We start from the raw sequence: 25377 nt of genomic DNA, 5'->3' as shown, positions 1-25377 counted from the left end.
TTTAAGCCAGAGGTTGGCAAACTATAACCCACAGGCCACATTTTGTCTGCTTACTGTATTTTTAAATAAAGTTTTATTGGAACAGTACTGCACCCATTCTTTAACATATTGTCTGTGGATGCTTTTGCATTATAGCAGAAGAAGGAGTAGTTGTGACAAAGGCCTTATGGCTCACAATGTCTAAAATATTTTCTATCTGGCCCTTCACAGAAAACTTTGCTGGCCCCTAATCTACACTAAATATCGTCTGTGTACACATATAATACTCCAATTTCTCAAAATGCTTTACCTGCTTTTTCTGTCTTGTCTTCATAACTTGTATGTGTATGTGTTTCTGTGTGTATGTGTGCACACATGTGTGTATTTAGGACTCTGAAAATCCACAAATGTGTATCTTATTAGAACAGAGATGAGAAGCGTGGATGTATCCTGTCCCCACTGTCTTGAGAGAATAGCTCTGTGTAATTTTTTCCTATCTCTTGCATCTCAGACCAATTTTCTGTCAGCACACTCAGCCAGGGATGAGGCGGCAAGGTTGGAAGAGCGCAGAGGTGTAATTGAATTTCACGTGGTTGGCAATTCCCTCAACCAGAAACCAAACAAGAAAATCCTGATGTGGCTGGTTGGCCTACAGAACGTTTTCTCCCACCAGCTGCCCCGAATGCCAAAAGAATACATCACACGGCTCGTCTTTGACCCGTAAGTGGTACTTTCTGTTCCTTCTTCCTTATTTCCTTTTTAAATGAAAGAGGAACTTCTTAGATAGTGAAAGTCAGCCATAGTAATCCACCGAATACTACTGCTCCTGTCTTGCTGTGGATACAGAGCTACACCAAGCTACTTTTCATGTCTGAAAGTGCCAAGATTAATTTTCAACAATTTACAAATTTTCTTGTTAATGATAATGAAACTTTATATTTTACATTGCTGATGACTATCCTGTGCTTCATTCTTTATAGCAGTGAGAGAATGTAACACTAAGATGTTCTGCTTTTTTCATAATCAAAATACTGGTTTTGGTATCTTAACTAGGTGCCATTATTGCCCAGGTCTGTGGGCAATTATTGGAATATAAGACAGGTTAACTTTGAAAATCCATTGCTTAAAAAAAAAAAAAACAAAAAAAAAAACTAGGCCAGGCGTGGTGGCTCATGCCAGCACTTTGGGAGGCTGAGGTGGGAGGATCACCTGAGGTTGGGAGTTTGTGACCAGCCTGACCAAATGGAGAAACCCTGTCTCTACTAAAAATACAAAATTAGCCGGGCTTGGTGACACGTGCCTGTAATCACGGCTACTTGGGAGGCTGAGGCAGGAGAATTGCTTGAACCCAGGAGGCAGAGGTTGTGGCGAGCCGAGACCGCGCCATTGCACTCCAGCCTGGGCAACAGAGTGAAACTCCATTTCAAAAAAAAAAAAAGATAAAAAAACCCCCACAAAACCCTAAAGAACTAAACTTCTCTAATTGAATTTATTTTAACATACATAGCCCAGTAGCCTATGGGGACTGTGATCCATGCCTGTGACAATTCAGAGTGATGCTTTAGACAGACGGAAGGATTCCATAATGCAGAGTTTTGCAAATTGTATATGTAAATTTTAAATTCTTTTTCATAATGTTTCTGTAATATTTTGGAGTAAGACTTAACTCTTCAGAGACACATACCATGTTTGTCCATGATTCCTGCTCTCCCTGACCCCTCCTTGGCACTGGCTGTGCCAGTTCCAGAGCACCCCCGCACATACTCTGTTCTCTATTTGTAAACCTCAGGCACTTCTTAGGTGACTGGTATTTTGTTCTGATGGGAGTGCTGATGACGTCTTGTGCAGGCAACCTTGCTCTGAAAAGTTCAGATAAAAGGATGGTCTAGCGAGATAGGGGCTACATGAAGGAAGTTTCTATAGAAACTTAGGACATGTCCCTCTTTCTTAGTTGGTTAATAAGGAACACCCCAAAAAGTATATTTATGTAACTAGGATAGGTAAAACTTTGACATAATCTTATTCTTTCAGGAAACACAAAACCCTTGCTTTAATTAAAGATGGCCGTGTTATTGGTGGTATCTGTTTCCGTATGTTCCCATCTCAAGGATTCACAGAGATTGTCTTCTGTGCTGTAACCTCAAACGAGCAAGTCAAGGTAAGGGTAAACCCAAGGTCTTAGAAGAAAAGCAGAATGTGGGGCTTCTCACTAAGGCCTATAGAGCTTGGGAAGATCTCTCTGTGCCATGTCCAGAGAAGGTTCAAAGTGGAGTTAAGGACTTTCTGGGAATAGTCCTCTCACTCCGATGGTCTCCAACCTTTTTGGCACCAGGGACTGGTTTCACGGAAGACAATTTTTCCACAGGTCAGATTAGGGCTATGGTTTTGGGATGAAACTATTCCAGCTCACATCATCAGGTATTAGTTAGATTCTCATAAGGAACATGCAACCTAGATCCCTTGCACACGTAGTTCACAATAGGGTTTGCACTCCTATGAGAGTCTAGTGCCACCACTGATCTGACAGGAGGCAGAGCTCAGGTGGTAATGCTCACTTGCCTGCTGCTCACCTCCTGCTGTGCGGCCCGGTCCCTAACAGGCCACGGACTGGTAATGGTCTAGGGGTTGGGAACCTCTGTCTCACTGTGAGTGTATGTGTATGTGCGTGAGGAGAGTAAGTGGTTTCACCTACCAACAAGTAGGGTTGTACCAAGGCTTTGTTGGACTTTGGGGCAAGGTACCAGGATACTGTACAAGTTCAATATGTAACTCAAGTGTAACTCAAGTGTAACTCAAGCAAATGAAGGGATATTTGAAAAATCGATCTCAGTGTTCATTGTTAATTTACACATACACACAAACATGTAATCAAAATTAGTGACACTGAACTACTGGAAAGGATATGGTTAATGTGGATTAGAAAGATGATTTAGGCAGCTTACACTTCAGAAAGATTTCTTATGACTTTGTCCCTAAGGGAAAACAAGGACTAACGAAATTCTTTAAGGGAAGTCATGAAATTTTCTAAGGGAAGTCATGTAAATTTATGAATAAATTTCAGAAGTTATTCCTGTAGGGTTTGGCATGTGTTGGAGTGTCTTTTTGTTTTGTTTTGTTTTTTATGTTGCTAATTTATCTTCCCAGTTGTCTTTGGCTTAGGTCCCTTCCTTTCTGGGAACTGTGTCCGTATTTTATTGGTATTGCAGTTGGTGTCGCAGTCTGGCGAGAATAAACTAGACTCTGAATTGACAGAAAGAGCTCTCATCTAGACCTTGTCCTGTTCTACTTTCTTGCTTTTAAGAAAAGGGAACCAGAAAACATGTCCTTAGAATGTTATTCATTTAGGGCTGGGCAGTGGCTCACACCTGTAATCCTAGCACTTTGGGAGGCCGAGGTGGGTGGATCTCCTGAGATCAGGAGTTTGAGACCAGCCTGACCAATGTGGTAAAATCCAGCTTCTACTAAAAATACAAAATTAGCTGGGTGTGGTGGCACATGCTTGTAATCCCAGCTGCTTGAGAAGTTGAGGCAGGAAAATTGCTTGAACCCGGGAGACGGAGGTTGCAGTGAGCCAAGATCACACCACTGCACTCCAGCCTGGGCAATGAGAGCGAAACTCCATCTCAAAAAAAAAAAAAAAAAAAAAAAAAAGAATGTTATTCATTTAGGATTTTCATGGGTGGACTAAAGATTAGCAGCTCAGGATGATTAAGATGGCTGCTGAGAAAAATTATTGGAACGTCTAAAGCAATGTGTCCAATAGAAATATAAAGCAGCCTGCAAATATGAGGTTATAAAAGTACACATATTTTATGCTTTTAAATTTTCTAGTAGTTATATATATTTTTTAAAAAAAGCAAGTGGAATCCAGTGAGATTAATTTTGGAAATTTTTTTTAGCCATATATCTAAAATATTATTAATATAACTGCAACAGGCATTCAATGTCATGAAGAATTATGGAGACCTTTTACATTATGTTCTTTGTTCTGTACTGTCTTTTTTTTTTTTTTTTTTTTGAGACAGGTTCACACTGTGTTGCCCAGGCTGGAGTGCAGTGGTGCAATCTTGGCTCACTGCAACCTCCGCCTCAGGGGTTCAAGTGATTCTCCCACCTCAGCCTCATGCGTAGCTGGGAACTATAGGCACATGCCACCATGCCCGGCCAATTTTTGTATTTTTAGTAGAGATGAGGTTTCGCCATGTTGGCCAGGCTGGTCTTGAGCTCCTGACCTCAGGTGATCTGCCCTCCCTGGTCTCCCAAAGTGCTGGGATTACAAACATGAGCAACCACGCCCAGCCTTATACTAACTCTTTGAAACCAAGCATGTATTTTACATTTACAACACATCTCAATTTAGACAAGCTGCCTTTCAAGTGCTTGATAGGCACATGTGGCCAGTGGCTCCTGTATTGGACAGTGCTGGTATAAGTATTTTGTTGACTCCTTCAGCTTCAAAGAAGCAATACCATTTACAGAAACCAAAAATAAGTCCCTGAAAGGAATCATTCTCTGCATTAGGGGCACAGCCTGTGCTATTGGTACTTTAGCTTTCCTTAATAGCTTCACTCTCTGGTCACAGTACCCATTTTTTAAATTATTATTATTATTATTATTTTGAGACAGAGTCTTGCCCTGTTGCTCTGGCTGGAATGCAGTGATGTGATCTGCTCACTGCAACCTCCGCCTCCTGGGTTCAAGTGATTCTTATGCCACAGCCACCTGAGTAGCTGGGATTGCAGGCGTGAGCCACCACGCCCGGCCTCAGCACCAATTATAGCTGCTGCGATGTATTCTCAGAAAGCACAAGTGGAGCTTTTTGTCTTCGACTCCTAGCACTAAGCATCAAAGGGCAAATGCAATTCAGCAGTCTTACATTCATCATTCTCACTGGGGAAGGTGAAGACCCACATTTGCTTGCAACTGATCTCTGGCTCATTTTCAAGGAATTCTGACAGTGTGTCTTTAGATGGTGCTGTTGCTGTGTTTATCATTATTCCACACTAGCCAAAGTGACAAATGTCCAGATGTTTCCAAAAGTTCAAAGTTTAAGAACTTACTTAAAGGAAAATTTTATTTGGCTTTTCTTAGGGTGAAGACCTGGAAAATGTGTCCTTGTTTTGTAATTTTAGAAAAAGATGGCATAATTTTTATTTTCAAAGATAGCTTGTTTGGAAAGGTTGATTAAGGTTGAGTTGGACACTTTTAGGGATACTAGAGGGAAACTGAAGGTATTTAATATGAATTGGATACTTTGTCTTATTACTTCCCAGAAAGGCAATTCCCCCCCTCCTCCGAAACCATGTAATTTTCTAAAGACTTGAAGGAAGGTGGCCAAGCATCACAAACTCAGTAGGAAGAACAAGAAAAGCAATCACTTCTTGTAAGTGACTTGAAACTGTAGTTTTAGAAAATGAAGATTAGTCTTTCAAAACAAAATAGAATGGATGAGTTCAGTGTGTGTGCATGCGTGCATGTGTGTGTGTTTTAATGGTAAGAACGTGTGTGTGTGCATGCGTGCGTGTGTGTGTGTGTTTTAATGGTAAGAACCAATCTTTAGTAGAAGAATGGGAGAAACAGTTCTTCCATTAATTTCCTGGTCTTTTTTTTTTTTTTGAGACGGAGTTTTGCTCTTGTTGCCCAGGCTGGAGTGCAATGGCGTGATCTTGGCTCGCTGCAAACTCTGCCTCCTGGGTTCTGGTGATTCTCCTGCCTCAGCCTCCTGAGTAGCTGGGATTACAGGCATCAGCCACCATGCCCGGCTAATTTTTGTATTTTTAATAGAGACAGCGTTTCATCACGTTGGCCAGGCTGGTCTCGAACTCCTGACCTCAGGTGATCGCCTGCTTCGGCCTCCCAAAGTGCTGGGATTACAGTCGTGAGCCACTGTGCCCGGCCAATTTCCTGATCTTTTTACTGTCCTGTGTCATTAATGATTAATGAACAACTTTTGAGACATCACACTGCCCAAGATATTTACATTTTCACTGGCGTATAGTCTAAGATAAAGATTGCTGAGCTCTGCCAACCCAGCAACACTAGACAACATGGAAGCACTGCTCTAATATGGAGTAAAACTGAATGGGTCCCAGTGGCTGTAGCATATGTTATTGAAAACAGCAAATTCATAAGCAGAGGTTTTATTTTTATTTTAATTTTTTAATTTTTTTGAGATGGAGTTTTGCTCTGTTGACCAGGCTGGAGTGCAGTGGCATGATCACAGCTCCCTGTGTCTGCAACCTCCTGTGCTCAGGTGATCCTCCTACCTCAGCATTCTAAAGTAGTTGGGATCACAGATGTGCACCACCATGCCTGGCTAATTTATTTTTTGTAGAGATAGGGTCTCCCTCTGTTGCCCAGGCTGGTCTCAAACTCCTGGTCTCAAGAGATCCTCCCTCCTTGGCCTCCCAAAGTGCTGGGATTACAGGCGTGAGCCATGGTGCCCAACCATAAGCAGACGTTTTAAGTATTTATTTACTATATTAAAAATCTTGGCTAAATGGCACTTTAAAATCTGTATATGGTCATTTTGGAGAATCATACTGATAAATTCCTGTGAATTCTTTAAATTAGATTTTTATGTGGATTTATTGTGCTGAAAACACAAGATAACATTTGAGAATTTACTTGAAGCTCCTCTCCTGATTTTGGAATATCCTGTAATCTAAAAACAATTTGGGCTAGGTGCGGTAGCTCACGCCTGTAATCCCAGCACTTTGGGAGGCTGAGGCGGCGGATCACCTGAGGTTGGGAGTTCCAGACCAGCCTGACCAGCATAGTGAAACCCCATCTCTACTAAAAATACAAAATTAGCCGGGTGTGGTGGTGCATGCCTGTAATCCCAGCTACTCAGAGGCTGAGGCAGGAGAATCACTTGAACCCAGGAAGTGGAGGTTGAGGTGAGCCAAGATTGTGCCATTGCACTTCAGCCTGGGCAACAAGAGTGAAACTCCATTTCAAAAGAAAAAAAATTGAATTTGATATTATATACAGCTTTAAAATTATGTAGCTAATGTTTATTTACCATAGTAGGTATTTAAATAAACACTGAAGTTACCAGATAGTTAGAAAATGATCCTTTTGATGGCAGGTAAAAATAAAGGTGTACAAACAAGGGGAAATAGGTCTGGGGTTAAAATCTAAATAAACCTTTGCTTATAATAGCTTTATGTTGTCACTGCCTCTCTAACCAAGGCAGTACTTAAACTACCATGACTGCTAGTCACAAATACTAGCTAGATACAGAGGAAGTTCAAGTTAAAAGACACAGCCCCTTCTCACAAGCAGCTTGGAATCTGGAAAAGGTTTTTGGAGAGATGACAAATTTGTGGTCACTGATGAAAAATATCTTATGCAGGTTTTGAGAAGCTATTTACCAAAGAACCATTGTTGTTCTTGAGTAAAATTAATTGGATTATGGATGAAGGGGACAAATTTATAGTTTCTATTAACTCCTTACAAGATGGTGCATACCACATAATCTCTCTTGCATTGACATCCGTGTTAAAGTGAATTTCATCAGAAGACACATTTTTTACTAATTTTTAGATATTAGTTTTCCTGTGCACATGCGATTCACTCCAACTGGCCAACAATTTGCTTTCCTCTAGTTAAAACATTTTTTTTAGAAATAATTTTTAATTATATAAGACATACACAAATGCGTTTTCAGATAAAACAAAAATCCCATTTCCCCTTTCCACTACCATCCTGCTATTTTTGTCAGCTTGGTACGCATCCTTCCAGGTACTTTAGTATTGACACATATATTGGAACTTACTGAACTTACAGGTAAGAGGGGATTGTGTGTTTTGTTGTTGCTTTTTTCCCATTTAAATAAATGGAATTCATATTATATGCATTGCCTTACTGGAAAAAAACTTAACATTGTCCTAGAGACCTTTCAGCTTTAGTGCATATATGTGATTGTTTAAATTTGTATTTAGATACATTAAATTAAAATGAATATTTACATCCTTGGTTACTCAGGTACTCAGTAGCTACATGTGACCAATCATTACCATATTGGATAGCATAGATAAAGAACATTTTCATAATTGCAGGAATTTCTATTAATGCTGATATATAGCTACTTTATTCTTTTTATACAGTATTTTATAATACGGATGCACCATAATTTATGTAATCATTTCTCTATTGAAGACATATTTGCTTATTTCTGGTAATTTTCTGTCACTAACAATGCTGTGTTTGGAAATGTTTCCTTAGACACTGAGAAGCAGAATTCCTATATGAATGAATATGGCCAGTCTAAATTTAAAAAATTATTTCCAGATTGCCTTCTCAGTGGGTCTACCAGTTTACATTTTTCACCAGTGGTGTTGGAGAGAATAGTTCTCACTACCATTGCTGGCACTGGGTACATAAACTGTAAACATATTTGCATGCCATCGAGTGAAATATTTCATTTTATGGTAGAGTGCTCTGATCTCTATTGAGGTCGAACATATCTCTTATATTTACTGGTAATATTTATTCTTGTTCTAGCCTTTGACAAATTTTCTTTTATTCTATCTCTTTTTTGTATTGATTCTGTAGAAGATATTTATGTATTTTTGATATTAAATCTTTGTAGTATATGTTGCAACTACACCTCCCTCATTTATCATTTGTCTTTTGTTTATGGTATCTTTGGTTACTTATGGTGCCTTGAAGAAGTTTTAAAATTTGAAGTATTCTACTTAATAATCAGTCTTTTACTTCATGCTTTTGCATTTTACATTTTCTTTAAGAAGCCTTTTTGTATCCCTAAGTTATATGCCCAGTTTTCCTATATCTTTTTATAATACTTTTGTAAAGGTTTATTTTACCTTACATTTAGATTTCTAATCCATTTCCTTCTCTTGTTTTCAATTTGACAAACTCTTTTAAGGCCTAGCTTAAACATTTTCTTTTCCTCTATTGCCCTTCTCTTTACCACCTTGATTATGGTCTTTTTCACTATTGTTTTGTTTTGTTTGTTGTTTTTGTTGTTGTTGTTGTTTGAGACGGAGTCTCGCTCTGTTGCCAGGCTGGAGTGCGTTGGCATGATTTCGGCTCAGATCTTGGCTCACAGCAACCTCCGACTCCCTGGTTCATGCCGTTCTCCTGCCTCAGCCTCCCGAGTAGCTGGGATTACAGGCATGTGCCACCACGCCCAGCTAATTTTTGTATTTTTAGTAGAGATGGGGTTTCACCATGTTGTTCAGGATGGTCTCGATTTCCTGACCTCGTGATCTGCCCGCCTCAGCCTCCCAAAAGGCTGGGATTATAGGCGTGAGCCACTGGGATTATAGGCCACTGCGCCCAGCCCACTATTGAAGATACAAATATATCACTCTGTACAAATACTGCATAACAGAAATGTAATGCAGGCCTCAAATGCATGTCACATATGTAATTTCAAAATTTTGAGTAGCCATATTTAAAAAAGTAAAAAGAAACAGGTGAAATTAATTTTGACTTTTTTTTACTTAATATGTCTAAAATTATTGTCATATCAACATGTAATAAGTATAAAATGTTAGTAATGAGAATTTTTTTCCTAGTGTGTTTTTATACTTCAGGACATTTCAAACTGGACTAGTCTCATATCAGTTGCTCAATAGCCACATGAGGCTAATGTCTACTCTGTTGAATAGTATACCTCTATACACATGTGTTTATATGTTTATCTTCCCCATTTTACTATCGTCTCCTCAAGGAGAGAAATAGTTCATTTGTCTTTTTATCCAAGTTTTATTCAAACTCTCCGTGTTCAGTATTGTGATATGTTTGGGAAAAGCTAAAAGCTAAAATGTCTTTGGGTGACATCAATGGAAGAATAATTTGCAGAAGAGGGAGATGATGATACTGTTCTGTTTACTGGACATACTGTCCCCTTATTATTATGCTTGGTCCTAGGATCCATGCTTTAGAAAGGCATTGTTATATTAGAAAAAACTCTGAGAAAAGTTATTAGTGGCCGGGCGCAGTGGCTCACGCCGGTAATCCCAGCTCTTTGGGAGGCCCAGACGGGCAGATCACGAGGTCAGGAGATCAAGACTACCCTGGCTAACACAGTGAAACCCCGTCTCTACTAAAGATACAAAACATTAGCCAGGTGTGGTGGCGAGCACCTGTAGTCCCAGTTATTCGGGAGACTGAGGCAGGAGAATGGCATGAACCCGGGAGGCAGAGCTTGCAGTGACCTGAGATCGCGCCACTGCACTCCAGCCTGGGTGACAGAGCAAGACTCCGTCTCAAAAAAAAAAAAAAAAAAAAACAAAAGTGATTAGTTTGATAAGGTGTCATTCAGTCATGCCATATGAGGAATGACTATAGCCTTGATGGTGGTTGGCTTGGGACTGGGGAAGTATGGATGGGCATGTGTGAGAGAGCATAATCTTCAAAGGCTTGAAGGGCTGTTAAAAGCAGGAATGAGTCTTTGTAACTCTAGGAGTAGAACTAAGGTCAATAAGTAGAAATAACAACGACCAGATCTTGGGTGAACGTTAGGAAGGAATTCCCAACCATATGATGCCTGAAAATGAATTGGTCTATCTCACCACCAAGGAATTGGCCTACATTGGAGGTATTCTAGCAGATTGCCTTTTCATGATAGATGGCAAAAGACCTCTAGCCTCATATGGGTTAGGGGGTTAGATAAAATGACTTCCAAAGATCCTTCTGTCCTTGAGGTACTGTGATTCCATGAGATCATACCTGGGAACATATTTGAGTTCTTTAGAAAAATGTGCCACCAAATTGTAGAAAATTTATGCGAAGATATTTGGGTCTGGACGCTTGGATTTACTTTTATCTCTCTTTATGAGGTTCCAAAACAATCACATTAGATTTATACGTTTTCTGTAAGCTTTGTCACTGAAAAAACTTCATATTATAAAAATATTTCAGTCACTGAGTTTATTCAACATTGTTCACTACCTTTAGTTACTTTCTAATGTCTTCTGGCTGATTCAGAGATTCGGGGCTTCTCAGACCTTACTTGGAAAGATCTGATAAGACCAAATTTAAAATGCTGTGTATGTGATGATTCAGTTCTTTAGAAGGGTTGCCAGTTTGTAGTGTACAGTAAACACTTGGATTACTAAATATTCTAGTGAAGATTAGCACTTTTCATTTGCATCTTTTTTTTTCTTCTGAGAATCTCAGATACCTTAAAGATAAGCAGAAATTCATAATCTACATTCATTCTGAAAACTTTTATATTAATATTCAGCAAGTGATCTTTCAGATTGAGCTAGGAACTTGTGGCCCTGGTGTGTTATTTTCAAATAACTAGAAACTTATGTTTTCAAATGATGATTTTTATCTTTGAAGCAAGGATTTTGATTTTGTTTTGGTTTTATAGCTTATTTTCAAAGTTAAGAAACGCAAGAAAGTGTGTTAATATATTTCCTTCAGGAAAGGTCCTGGTTGGTAAAATATGTAAAAGTACAAACTCCTGAATTCGCCATCATTTCCTGATGAATTTGTAAAAATTTTTCTCCCCAATCTAATGTATTTGTTTGTATACTAACTTCCACACAGGGCTATGGAACACACCTGATGAATCATTTGAAAGAATATCACATAAAGCATGACATCCTGAACTTCCTCACATATGCAGATGAATATGCAATTGGATACTTTAAGAAACAGGTTGGTTTCTCACCGCGCAACACTGTTTTGTCATTCCTTTTCTTATTCTGTTCTCAGGTAGCGTTCTTCCAAAGAAGTTTCTCCCCCAGTGTTTTTCTTTTTTTTTTCTTTTCTTTTATTATTATTATACTTTAAGTTTTAGGGTACATGTGCACAATGTGCAGGTTAGTTACATCTGTATACATGTGCCGTGCTGGTGTGCTGCACCCATTAACTCCTCATTTAGCATTAGGTATATCTCCTAATGCTATCCTTCCCCCCTCCCCCCACCCCACAACAGTCCCCGGAGTGTGATGTTCCCCTTATAAGAACAGGCATTTGTTTTACAAGCCTTATGTCAAAAATAAGCTTCAGCCTGGATTAGAGAGTGTCACTAGCACATAGTAAGTACTGAATAACTATTTGTTGAGAGAATGAATGAATGTCACCTGTCAGTGAGGTATAATATTGCATCCTAACTTTCTAAAATATGGTTTCTAATAAGAAATTCCCAGTCCTGGAATTTGGTGGGTAGCATTCTCTGTGAATGAGAAAAACAGATTCAGTTTCTGGAAGGCCTCCATTTATGACAGCAGAGAAGAAATCCTGGAGTTTATAAAAACCTGCAAACAGTCCTGATTCTACAGCACATAGTGGGCTAGGAGCTTGGCTGTCATCTTTGCAGTTCCTTCCTTTCTCCATTCCTCCCTTCCTTTCTTTTTTTTTGAGACAGGGTCTCACTTTGGTGCCTAGGCTGAGACTGCAGTGGTGCAATCTCAGTTCACCACAGCCTTGACCTCCTGGGCTCAGGTGATTCTCCTACCTCAGCCTCCCAAGTAGCTGTGCCTACACCCAGCTAATTTTTTGTATTTTTAGTAGAGACAGGGTTTTGTCGTGTTACCCAGGCTGATCTCGAGCTCCGTCCAGGAGCTCGATTTCTTGAGTCCTCAAGAAATCCACCCACCTCGGCCTCCCTAAGTGCTGGGATTATAGGCGTGAGCCACCTCACCAGGCCTCTGTCCTAGCAGTTTCTTATCAGAAGTTTTCAGCTCAGGCCACGTGCAGTGGCTCATGCCTGTAATCCTAGTACTTTGGGAGGCCAGGGCAGGAGGATTGCTGTGCTCAGGAGTTTGAAACAGCCTGGGCAACATAGTAAAAACTTGTCTTTCTTTAAATAAGTCTTAAAATAAGTTTTCAGCTCAGCTTTTTGAGGACTATTCTTTGACTGCATATTATTTTTAATAGTGATTTATAATTCCTAAACATTTTCATTTACTTTTCTGACTATAAAAGTAATAAAGCATTAATGTCATCAAAACAACCACACATTGTGACTGTCTGGAATTTTTTTGCCTGCAAAGAAAGGATTTCATTTCCTCAGAAACATTAAGCTTCTAGTCACTTTATTTTTTTGACCATCTTTTCTTTGATAATTTAGATCAATGTTAGTTATTGATTTGTTGAGAATCCTGGGGACCCCCTCACCACTTTGGGAGAAATTTGCAACGGTCATATTTAATTATGTAATTCAGTACAAAATTAAACCTAATTTTTACTTAATACCTGTTTCTGTTTTAAACTTTTTAATATTTCTTGCATTTTATTAGGGCCATTTAAAAAATGTTGTCTTGCTTCCTATTTTACACAGTTAGATTTCTGGTGTTTTTGAACTTCATGGGTAGTTTTAAGCTAATCCTCTTCAGAATAGTACAATGAGAACTTCAAAGAAGCTTGTCTTGATTCCTCACACAGTGCCTGGAACACAGTTAGCACTCAGTAGATATTTAGTGCATGGTGTTCATATGAATGAATTTACTTGCTTTTCAGGGTTTCTCCAAAGAAATTAAAATACCTAAAACCAAATATGTTGGCTATATCAAGGATTATGAAGGAGCCACTTTAATGGGATGTGAGCTAAATCCACGGATCCCATATACAGAATTTTCTGTCATCATTAAAAAGCAGAAGGAGGTAAGCAGGTGGTTGACTCACTTACCTTCTGTACAGGCCAGTCTTAGCTGGGGTGGGTTGCATTTCCTTGGGTGCTGTGTGTATGTGTTTACTGGATAGCAAACTCTCAGTTTGCTGTGGGTTATCTAGATTTCTTCTCTCTCTCTTTTTTGACACAGCGTCTCTCTGTCACCTAGACTGGAGTGCAGTGGCACTATCTCACTGTAATCTCTGCCTCCTGGGCCCAAGCAATCCTCGTACCTCAGCCTCCTGAGTAGCTAAGATTACAGGCGTATGCTACCATGCCCAGCCAATTTTTCTTATTTTTAATGGAGACAGCATTTCACCATGTTGGCCAGGCTGGTCTCAAACTCCTGACCTCAAGTGATCCACCCGCCTCGGCCTCCCAAAGTATTGGGATTACAGGTGTGAGCCATCGCGCCTGGCCATAGATTTCTCCTTTAAAGGTATCCTTTATCTGTTTCCTTTCTCGGTTACCATTTCTACAAGAGTCATTACTTTTTAAATTTGTGTAAGATACAAAATGTGTAAAATATGGTGACATATTTTAACTTCACCTTCAAGCCATTTTACATTCTGGCCTCAATTATCGTTCCCTCTCTTATCTCTACTTTCATCTCCAAATACTCCAAGTGCATCTATTTACTATTCTCCAAAGTGTTTTGTCCATTAGCCACCCCCTTCACTCAGCACACACATAAATCAAACCGTTTCAGCGTGTGTTCCAGTTCCTCTTCTGAACTTCTCTAGCACCAGTTTGATCCACCTATTTGAATTTCAGTTATTCATCTTACATAGACATTTACCTTACTGTATATTAATCTCTGCTTTTACATTGCAAGTTCTGAAGGCTTATCCTTCTAGGTATTAAGTGATTTGTTATTTGGTATTGAGGTGACATTTTTTATGCATATGAATGAAAAGAGAAGCAGTAAAAGGGAAAGGTTGATAGAGTTGAATACATAATAATTTTAAATTTTCTAAGGCAGAAAAAAAAAACACTCATGATGAACAGAACTGGGGAGTACACAAAGGCCATTTATTGAAAGAAAGAACTTTGTGTGTTAAGTCCAGGATCACCTCCTGGCTGCCCCCATTTGGGTGGAGTTTGCAGCTGTGTCATCCCACATCAATTCCACTTGATACTTCTGTTATTCGTTTAGTGCACTTTTCTCTAACAAATAGCTAAGGAGGACATCTGTCTTATACCCATCTTTGTTTTCTGGTTTCTACTAACCTCCTTAATCCCCGTTCTTAGTTTTTTGTCAGGCATTATCTACGTAACAGCCCCAAAGCTTTTTACACAGTGTCTGGTGCATAGTAGTTACTCATTAAGTATTTTTCTTTTACTTAAAGTGGCTCAGTCTTGTTCTTATGTTTCCTGGGGAAGTGAGCAAAGGCTTTTTTTTTTTTTTTTTTTAAAATACAAACAACTTTTGTTGCTTTTTGTTCAAAGATGTCAGCCTAAGAGAGAATTCCAAGTAGGCACTTGGAAGAGTTAATAAAGCACAGCAGGCTCCTCTCTCCCTGTCTCTCTGAAGAGCTGGCTTTCCTCATTGTTCTCTCTGGAGCTTAATGAGCAGGTCTGGATTCAGCAGCACATCGTTCCGCATTAGAGGCTGCTGGCCAACTAAAGCCATCACCCCGCTGTCAGCTGCTCTTTCCTCATTCCTCCTCCCAGCAGCACTAATTCATCCCCACGGTGTTAGCTGAGAGCAGGATTCCCTTGGCAGAGTCTGCAAATTCACATTGTACATGATCTGTTGGCCCTTCAAACCTACAGGGGAACGCCAGAAGCGCAGAGCTATTTTAGATGGCTAACAAAGCAGTCAACTTTTTAGAAGCCAAGGCTCCCTCCCCATTCTTTTTTCTCCTCTCCTCCCGCTCTGCCTCCAGCCTTCCCTCACACATTCCGTTGAATAGGTGATGGAGGTTTGGAGATCCTAACCTAGTTTTTTAAAAAGCTATCTGAAGTCACTTCAATAAAAGTATATTTGGATTCATGTAGTATTTTTTTCCACAGAATTCAGTTGATTTTTTATAAGTATTATTTATTCCAACTGTGAAAAACCCCTCAAGGAAGGTAGGGATTCATGGTGGCAGCAAAGAAACAGTGAATATTCTGAGGCATTTCCTAGCCCCTAAAAGTATACAGGAGCAGAATAAGTTGTAGTTGTCATTAGTAGAGATAGAGAAAACTAATATAGTTGGACAGGTGGACCAAGAGTGGAGAGTTAAATGCTACTTTGTGAGTGTTGACTCCAAGGGAAAGGTAGGATCTGTAGGGGCCTCATGTCACCTGACATGGCTTTGTGGGAGATTTGTTTTGAACTGGGCAGCCTGGTAATGAAATCTGCATTAGCGGAGTCTCAGAGTCCAGTGTAAACAGATTTGTGGGCACATGAACAGGTAGGACCATTGTTATGTCGGTGATGAAGGCACTATTTGAGAAAGTGCGAACAGGCTATGAGCAAGCATAATTGGGTATATATGTGTCTGTGTCTGTGTGTGTGTGTGTGTGTGTACATACATATACCTATGTACATGTATGTGTGGATAGGCTGGGTGGTGGGTGGGGCGATAAATTCTTAAATCTTAATCTACATGTGACAATACAAGGAATTGGGGTTGGAGAAGCCAAAGTAAGGATGGGGAAACTCAATGCAATTTTTTTATAAGGAGACATGCGAAGACTGGGTGATGTATTGGAGATGGGGAACTACTCCACTGAAATTTTCTGCTTTGGGAGACCCTAAAACTGACAGCAGTAGATCACAGGACTAAGCTATGGACTTCAGGAGAAGAAGATGAGGACATACTTTCATTTGGAAGGCATTGATTTTATGGTCATGGTAGGGAGTTGAAGTGAAGATATTTTCTAGGGAGGTGAAGTTAATACACTAGAACACAATGAAAATATCTCCTTTCTGAGATGCAAGTCAAAACCACAATGCGATACCATCTCACACCAGTCAGAATGGCTATTATTAAGAAGTTAAAAAAATAACAGATGTTGGCAAAGCTGTGGAGAAAGGGAATGCTTATACACTCTTGGTAGGAATGCAAATTAGTTCAGCCCCTGTGGAAAGCAGTTTGGAGATTTCTCAAAGAATTAAAAATAGAATTACCATTCCACACAGCAATCCTATTACTGAGCATATACCCGAAGGAAAATAAATTGTTCTTACAAAAAGATACATGTGCTCTTATGTTCATTGCAGCACTATTCACAATAACAAAGGCATGAAATCAATCCAGGTGCCCATCAAAGGTAGATTGGATAAAGAAAATATAGTACATATACACCATGAAATATTATGCAGCCATAAAAAAGAACAAAATCATGTCCTTTGCAACAGTATGGGTTTAGCTGGGGCCATTATCCTAAGCAGATTAACACAGGAACAGAAGACAAAATACTGCATGTTTTCTGTTATAAGTGGGAGCTGAACATTGGGTATACATGTTCACAAAGATAGGAACAGTAGACACTGGGGTTTCCAAAAGAGGCAAGAGAGAGAGAGGAGTAAGGGTTGAAAAACTACCTGTCAGGTACTGTGCTCACTGCTTGGGTAGTGAGATCATTAGAAGCCCAAACCTCAGCATCACACAGTATACCCATAATACCCCCTGTATCTAAAATGAAAACAATAAATTAAAAAAGATCTGTTCTCCGTACTGATTACTGGAGGTACAGAGAGCTTAGGACGCCTCCCATTCCCATTAACAGTCACTTCTCAGGAGCCCACAATCTTTAAGGTGCTACATGAGGTGTGTGGAAGCCATCTGTAGGTCATTGCGTTTGAGAGTCCCTTGGTGAAGAGAAGGAAACTTTTCAAATTGAAACAGTCTTCAGCATATTCTCTGAAGGTGTCAGTTTAAAAGATTGCCATTGGGATTCTTTTTTTTTTTTTTTTTGAGATGGAGTCTCACTCTGTCACCCAGGCTGGAGTGCAGTGGCATGATCTTGGCTCACTGCAAGCTCCATCTCCCAGGTTCACACCATTCTCCTGCCTCAGCCTCCCGAGTAGCTGAGACTACAGGCGCCACCACGCCCGGCTAATTTTTTGTATTTTTTAGTAGAGAAGGGGTTTCACTGTGTTAGCCAGGATGGTCTCGATCTCCTGACCTTGTGATCTGCCCACCTCGGCCTCCCAAAGTGCTGGGATTACAGGCGTGAGCCAGCGCGCCCAGCCAGGATTCTTTTTTTAAAGATTTGGACTTATAATAAATAAATGGACTTAAAATAAATAAATGGAAAGCACCCATCTAGATCAGCCCTGTCAAAAGTGACAGTCAGTAGCCACATGTGGCTGCTGAGTACTTGATATGTGGTTAGTCAAAATTAAGGCATGCTGTAAGTATAAAATCCTCTGATTTTCTTTTCTTTCTCTTTCTTTCTTTTTTTTTTTAAGAGGAAGTCTCGCTCTGTCACCCAGGCTGGAGTGCAATGGCACAATCTTGGTTCACTGCAACTTCCACCTCCCAGGTTCAAGCAATTCTCCTGTCTTAGCCTCCTGTGTAACTGGGATTACAGGCATGCACTACCATGCCCAGCTAATTTTTTGTATTTTTAGTAGAAATGGGGTTTCACCATGTTGGCCAGGCTCGTCTCGAACTCCTCACCTCAAGTGATCCACCCACCTCGGCCTCCCAAAGTGCTGGGATTATAGGCGTGAGCCACTGCACCTGGCCAATCCTCTGATTTTCAAGAGTTCATATGAATAAAGCAATGTAAAATATCTTACACTTTTTTCCAATTGTATGTTACAATGACATTTTAGATATAATGGGTTAAATGAAATACATTATTAAAATCAATTTCACCTGTTTCTTTTTGCCTTTTAAAAATGCAGCTAGTAGAAAAATTTAAATTACATGAGTGGCTTGTATTATGTCTCTATTGGACAGCACTGATCTGGATTTACTAGGAATATACTTTTACTAGTCCCATTCATTTTATGAAGTTATTTGTTTAACTGTTAGGATTACATATTCATGCTGCAGTATTTACCAGCTATATGTTTGAAATCAATCAGGAAGTAGATTTTTTTGTTTTCCTTTGTGAATGCAATTAGTGATTTCTATTGTTTTGTTTCGTTTTTTCAAAATTTCGTTATGATATGTTTAATTTCCGGATGGGATTTTTTAGTTTTTTTTTTTTTTTTTTTTTTTAAGGGATAACCTCACTGTCTTGGAAGTAGTTACCTCAGCACATTAATAATTTTTTTACAAAACAAACAAAACATCTCTCAAAATTTCTCAGTCAGTGTGATGGCTCATGTCATGGTTGTGTTGCTTTAATAGATGATACTTTAAATTGCACTATTCTTTTCTTTCTTCTCATGACAGCCTACTATTATAGAGCTGCTTTTTTGATGCAGCTGGAATAGGTTGGAGCTCCAGCCTTGAAAAATTTAAATAGTAAAGCTTTTTGACTACTGTAGGCTTTTGGGACTTTCTGGGGCCCGTTTACCTGCCTCTCTAGTCTGAAGGGAACAGTTCCTAGTTATGGGAAGTGAAGAGGTTCTGTCACTTGACCGAGTAGTGAATGCTCAGGGCTGCTTTCCTGTAATTCTGGTAGAGCCTCCTCAGAGAAGCAGGGCAAAATAATTGGCTCTTATGCTACAGATGACAAGTGGGCCCTAGGGGCTGTGTGTTTTCTCAATATTGGCTTTTCTGGATGGCAGGGACAAGTAACTCAAAGACGTTTTTGTGAATGTCACTAAATAGACATGGTATAATATAATCTGTTCATTTCTTACCTGTTAAATAGCATTCACCCCTTTCTCCCATCTTGTTTCATAAAAAAGACTGTTTTGTTAGGAAAACATTTCATTAGGTTGACTGACTTGAACTGTATCCATAGACTTCTTTCCCTAAACACATTTCCTTCCTATGCTTTACAGATAATCAAAAAGCTGATTGAAAGAAAACAGGCACAGATTCGAAAAGTTTACCCTGGACTTTCATGTTTTAAAGATGGAGTTCGACAGATTCCTATAGAAAGCATTCCTGGAATTAGTATGTATAGACCTTCTTTTAAAAGCGAAATTTTTTAGTAATGCTGTGATTTGTGTTTGAAACAATTTCCAGAATGCAGTAACTTCGAAAGCTTCATTGCCCTGCCCATCTCTGTGTTATCTCTAGTCTTTTAAGAAGACAGCAAATGTCATCCTTTTATGTCTTCCCTACCACCCAATACAAACAAACCAAAGTGAGCTTAGATGCCCCCTTGTAATAGCTGTTAATATCCACCACGTATTAAGAGTCTGCCATTTGTAGCACAGTGCGAATTATTACGCATTTGCAACCTTGAAAGCAGGGAATCCTATTTTATAAATGGGGAAATTGAGTTCCAAAGCAGTTAGATCATTTACTGTTAAAGGGCACATAGCCAGTAACGGTCAGAATGAGAAGCAGCCCAGTTCTGATGTCCAGACACCTTACTGTTTGCACCATGTCTCATTACCACTGTGGTTGCAACCTCTAAGATCTGTGCTTGACGAAACTAGTCTCCCCAAACTGCTAAAAAATATCATTTGTTATGTGTGCTGGAAATCATATACCTTGTTTCATGTTCCCTATTTTACAGTAGTTTTCCTAAGGGTTCTTGTCTGTATGTTAGAGTTGAGTTGTATTGGGTTAAACCATACCAAATAGTTGTTTTTATAGGTCAAAAGCCATTGAATATCATTTGGCAATTTTATTCAGTTCAAATCCAAGTTCTTTTTAGTATATTTAAGCTTTAATAAACAAAACAAAATCAAACAAGCAAAAATTTTCCAGAAAAAATAAAATGTTATTTGGACAAGATATATCACTTTATTATATGTGCCCTCTGGCAGATCTTACTTTTATGCTAAATCCAGAAATCCTACTTCCATGTATTATCTCTATTAATGACATAATAGCAACCATATCATTGAATGCCTACTTGTGCCACGCATTTATCTGTGGTTTTTTTTCCTACATCAACTACTCTCAACAGGGATAAAACCACCTAATTTTTAGGGTTCTGTTTTATAGATTGATAAACTAAGAGGCAACTTACTCTTATTTAGGGTGAGTTACCTTTTAAGGAAAGAACAGGAAATCCCATCCAGATCTGTCAGACTCCAGGCTGTTTTCTATCTGCTACACTAAACTTTCTTGCATTACAAGCAGGGCCTTAGCCAAATAGAACAGAGACCAGGACAGAGTTTGTTCTGACCTAAAACAACAGCTTAACTCTTTTACAGGGTGATCAGCCAAAAATTTGACTTCCAGTTTAAAAAATACACAGGCCCACAGTACTGTACATATTTCTTTTTTATGCTCTCCACTGAAAGGTTGGTGTTCCTGCTTTAAAACACTAACATATGGGGCAGCGTTGTTAGTCTTGGAAATGTTTTATATTGTTAGTGGTATAAGGAAGTAACTAATTGCCATTAATTTCAGTCTTTTCTCAGAAGTAGACTTTTATTGAGTCATGCCTATAATTTCTTGTTTTTGATAAGTATTAACTATGTTATTCTCTTGACCAAAAGCACTTCTCATTCAGTGTTTCATTCTGTTGACGTATAGGAGAGACAGGCTGGAAACCGAGTGGAAAAGAGAAAAGGTAAGTATGACGGGCAAGAGGATGTTAATGGAAGTGATTTTTTTTTCCCCCACCCAGCAACTTAAAGAAAAACGGCAAACTAATTGTAATCACTAACACAACAGTTGGTGGGTTTTGAGTTTCCTAAGACATTCTGGAATGGTTCCAATTTTAGGTTTTTGTAAGAATGAGCTGAATAGTAATCAGCTGGCAATAGGGTAAAAATCTAATCATTGCTCCTTGTTTCCCTTTTTCCTTTCAAGTAAAGAGCCCAGAGACCCTGACCAGCTTTACAGCACACTCAAGAGCATCCTCCAGCAGGTGAAAGTGGGTGTCCTCTTTATTCACCTCATGCAAATATTTTGAAGTGATTTCCCACATGGAATTTCCATATTAGATACCTTACTTTTTTCTTTACCCAAGAGCCATCAAAGCGCTTGGCCCTTCATGGAACCTGTGAAGAGAACGGAAGCTCCAGGATATTATGAAGTTATAAGGTTCCCCATGGGTAATGCCATTAACATTTTCTAAGTATAGATTTAAAACTCTGGATGGCGGTGTGGGGGACAAATGGTTGCTGAGGTTGATTTGTACTCCTTTGCTTAGGGTAGGAAGTGTATGACGGGTGGTGGGATTCCATGCACCGTGGCGGGGCAGTGAGGGCAGAGAAGTGGGTGGCTGTGTTCATTAGAGACATTCTGCAGCTGTTGTTTAGAGCCCACATGAGCTTAATGACACTAGATGGAGAAAATCCAGGGTAACTGCAGACAGCACTAGATTTGAAAGCTGGCACTTTAGATATAACTTTGCTTATATTCTAACTCTTTGGTGCAAATAGAAAAACATCAGCCTATCCTCTTGATATGCTTTGTGTCTGTCGTAAATAGTATTCCTTTGAATAATTATTCAAGATAATAATGAAAGAAGTTAGATTAAACTACTTGACTGCTGTACTTTCAGAGGGAGAAATTCTACTTACCACAATTCTTGATTTTCCATGCCGTTGATGGGTACTGTTAATGTCACTGTATATACTCCTTATTTTACGCTTTGTCTCATATCCAAAATCAAACAAAAAAGGATGTCTTCAGAAATGTAGAATTGTGCAGTTTGGTGCTGTGCCCACACCACTCTAAAATTAATGATTAATTGAATCAATTGAGGTCGCTCAAATTAAACTAATTTGGCATTGTGTGGGTGACAGACAACTAGTTGAAATGTTTTCTTTTTATCAGCTATGTGGCCATGTGTTTGGAGAGAGCCAGAGTCTTCTGTCACTTTTCTACCTGTAATCTATTCCAGGTGCTAAGAATTGTGAAAGTCCAGCTTGGGTAATGTAGTGAGACCCTGTCTCTACAAAAAGTAAAAAATTAGCCAGGTGCAGTGGCACACGCCTGAGGCCCCAGCTACTTGGGAGGCTGAGGTTGGAGGATCACTTGAGCCTGGGAGTTTGAGGCTGTAGTGAGCTGTGATTGCACCACTGCACTTCAGCCTGGGCACTGGAGGGAGACCCTATCTCAAAAAAAAAAAAAAAAAAAAAAAAAAAAACTGTGGAAGTGTTAAAAATGTGAAAAGGAAGAGTGAAAGGGACGCATTAGCTCCTTGAAAACTGAGTTATTTACAGGTGTTTTCTATAGCATTTAAATGTTTCACATGAATATTTTATATATTTGTAGTAATGATTTCAGTAGCCTACACCCTTTAAAGTGAACACACATCTATATGCTTTTCTTTCCCTCTTCTCTCTGACTTACCACTATTTATTTCAGTACAAGAAAATAAAGGGTAGGGTTGACTCAGTCTAGAATTCTGAATGGAAGGCTGATTTGGGAATCAATATTGTCCACTATGTGCAAAATATGTTAAAACTCTTTGTGTCCATTTCTAACCATAAATTAACTGATTTTTGCATCCTCTTCCTCTGGACCATCTCAGCTTCTTTTGGGAAACCCCCATGGGAAGTTGTGTGACTTTGGGGCCCTTTCAGCCCCTGTCCACATGCACTCTGACAACGTGCAGCGATAGGTCTAGCAGATCCCATCGATCATAGCCTACTTGCAGCCTGCTTTCTGAAAGTGTTTTGCTTGGTCCAGCCCGTGAAGGTTGTGAACTTCTCCAGTTGGATACCACCTGTATGCATAGCTGAGTCTCACGACGGGGGGAAACTGACCTAATTGAGCAAGGCCAGTGATGGGCTGAAATGTGTGCTGGACAAAGTTAATTAAAACTATAAATGGTGTTCTTCAGTGGGGCAGTATTTTTTTTTCTTGGTATTGTTCAGATGCTGAGTAAAATATTTAGTCTTGTCCCCAAGATTATCTTGTATTTGAAGACAAGATTGACAAATCAATAATTTTACATTTTCCCACTATTTCCTTATTTGATTTTTCTAATAACATTACTTTTCTTTCCCCATATTCTAAAAAACTGTTTCTCTCATATGGATGGGATCTAACCTGTTTTACTTAGGGAGTCACACACTGGACATCACCTGTATAGTCTGGCCCAAGCATGACTTCTTGTTACCCATGGATGGCTAGGCAGGGTTTTCCTGCTTACCCAGAATTCCCAAGTTAAGGGGAAAGGACATGAAAACAGAATAATTTAATGGTGTCTCTATATTTGGTACCACCAATATTTAGTCACCTTTTTTAACCACCTCATTTTGTCAATTGAAAAAACTCTGAGAAGGCCAGAGGAAGAAGAATGCTATCTATAGCTTTAGAATAGAAAGGAAGTATTCAGAATTGGTTATAGTTACTCAGAAAAGTCCAGACACCTCCATAATTCTTGCTTTGTTTCTGCTGCATTTTAGGCTCTCTCCATCTTTTCTTACCCATCTCCTAAAAAAAGTTCGAAAAGCTTTTGGACAAACTTCTTTGTGTCGTGTCATCCTTTTACTCCCCCTCCCCCTTTTTGGGGGGTACATGTTTCTTCCTTTTAAAACATTATAAATATTATATTGGGCAGCATATCTTAAGTGGTAGACATTTAGGTGGAAAAGTGAAAGGAATGTAAACATCTACTTTTACTTAGGGCCAATTTCATTGTTTTTTTCTTCTTTAAATGAGAGAACATTTTGATCTGTTCAGTCACACTTGGATGGGACATTTAGTGTGGGATTTGATGAGTCTTTGTGTTTCTTAACGCTTTTAGATTTTTATCTCTCTCCAAACTGTTTTAGAGAAGAAAGAAAAGTTGAAAGTTGAATTTACAGATGTGATGACATACACGCTAACCAAGATAGGCTTTAATCAAGAGATAGGCAGAAGCAGCTTTTCTCCATTTCTTCTTTGATGCTTTTGTGGTGGATTTAGGATATTGATGCAAATGAATTCCTTCCCATTTGGGGATATTGTACATACATTTACTTACCTTATTAAATGATGATCCCAATGTATTTGGTTATAGGTTTCTTTCCCCCTGGACATTTTATAACATACTTATAATTTGGAATATTGGTAGTCAGAAGTGGGTTTTTTTTTTCCCATTTGACTTATTTTTCCACACATAGTTAATACAATTATGACTTCAAGACAACCAGGGAACCATAAATAGACAATGTTAGTGTCTATTCTAATCTGCATAGAATTCCTTAAATTAGTCCTGACAGTGAGGATTGAGGAAACCCCACTTTAGTTTTATCAGTTTAGATGGAGTACTGTTTTCACCTGTAAAATACTACAATTTAAAGCAAGTAGCTATATTGGGAAATATTCTTTGCAATAGTCTCACAAGCCTTACTTGCTTTAGAAAATAGATTATTAAATGAAGTTTGTTATTCTTATTTCATTGATGGAGCTTGAAGCAAATTCATTTGAATCATTTTACATGCAAGGGCACTGGTGTGTTCACAGATGTATTTATTATCAGTTTCTCTACTCTATATGACACCAAAACAACTGTGAGTTTAGTGAAACAAACGCAGTCTGATTGTTTTAAGTAATTAAATGATTGAATACAAACGTTCCACCTGCTCTACTCCGTATACATAGAGCCTCTTCTGTATAATTCTGACTGAATAGCTAACAGTAGTCAGTTCATCATACTTATTGTTGCTAATCTGCCTAGCTTCCTTGTGCTGAATAGGGGATTGAACCAGATGACTAATAATGGTCCGTTTAATGCTAAAATGGCTGTGATTTTACATTTTTAAAAAACCCACAAAAGAATGAACTTAAGATTTAAGAACTGTTTTCCTTGGTCATAAGAATTTCTCTTAA

General features: G+C 39.0%; 1 protein-coding gene across 1 annotated transcript in view; it reads left to right on the top strand.

Moving 5' to 3' along the window:
* The window catches only part of KAT2B (lysine acetyltransferase 2B), a 115844-nt gene that overhangs the window by 88270 nt on the left and 2197 nt on the right, over positions 1-25377 (top strand). Inside the window, exons 10-17 of the mRNA XM_054479931.2 lie at positions 491-699; positions 2011-2137; positions 11512-11622; positions 13429-13572; positions 19482-19596; positions 21139-21175; positions 21418-21481; positions 21578-21662. Coding sequence (XP_054335906.1) covers positions 491-699; positions 2011-2137; positions 11512-11622; positions 13429-13572; positions 19482-19596; positions 21139-21175; positions 21418-21481; positions 21578-21662 — 892 coding nt within the window. The remainder of the gene's footprint in view (positions 1-490; positions 700-2010; positions 2138-11511; positions 11623-13428; positions 13573-19481; positions 19597-21138; positions 21176-21417; positions 21482-21577; positions 21663-25377) is intronic.

The sequence above is a fragment of the Pongo pygmaeus genome, chromosome 2 (genome assembly GCF_028885625.2).
Source record: "Pongo pygmaeus isolate AG05252 chromosome 2, NHGRI_mPonPyg2-v2.0_pri, whole genome shotgun sequence".
Lineage (NCBI taxonomy): Eukaryota > Metazoa > Chordata > Mammalia > Primates > Hominidae > Pongo > Pongo pygmaeus.
Note: the sequence above shows the minus strand (reverse complement) of the source record. Positions and strands in the feature narration are given on the sequence as shown.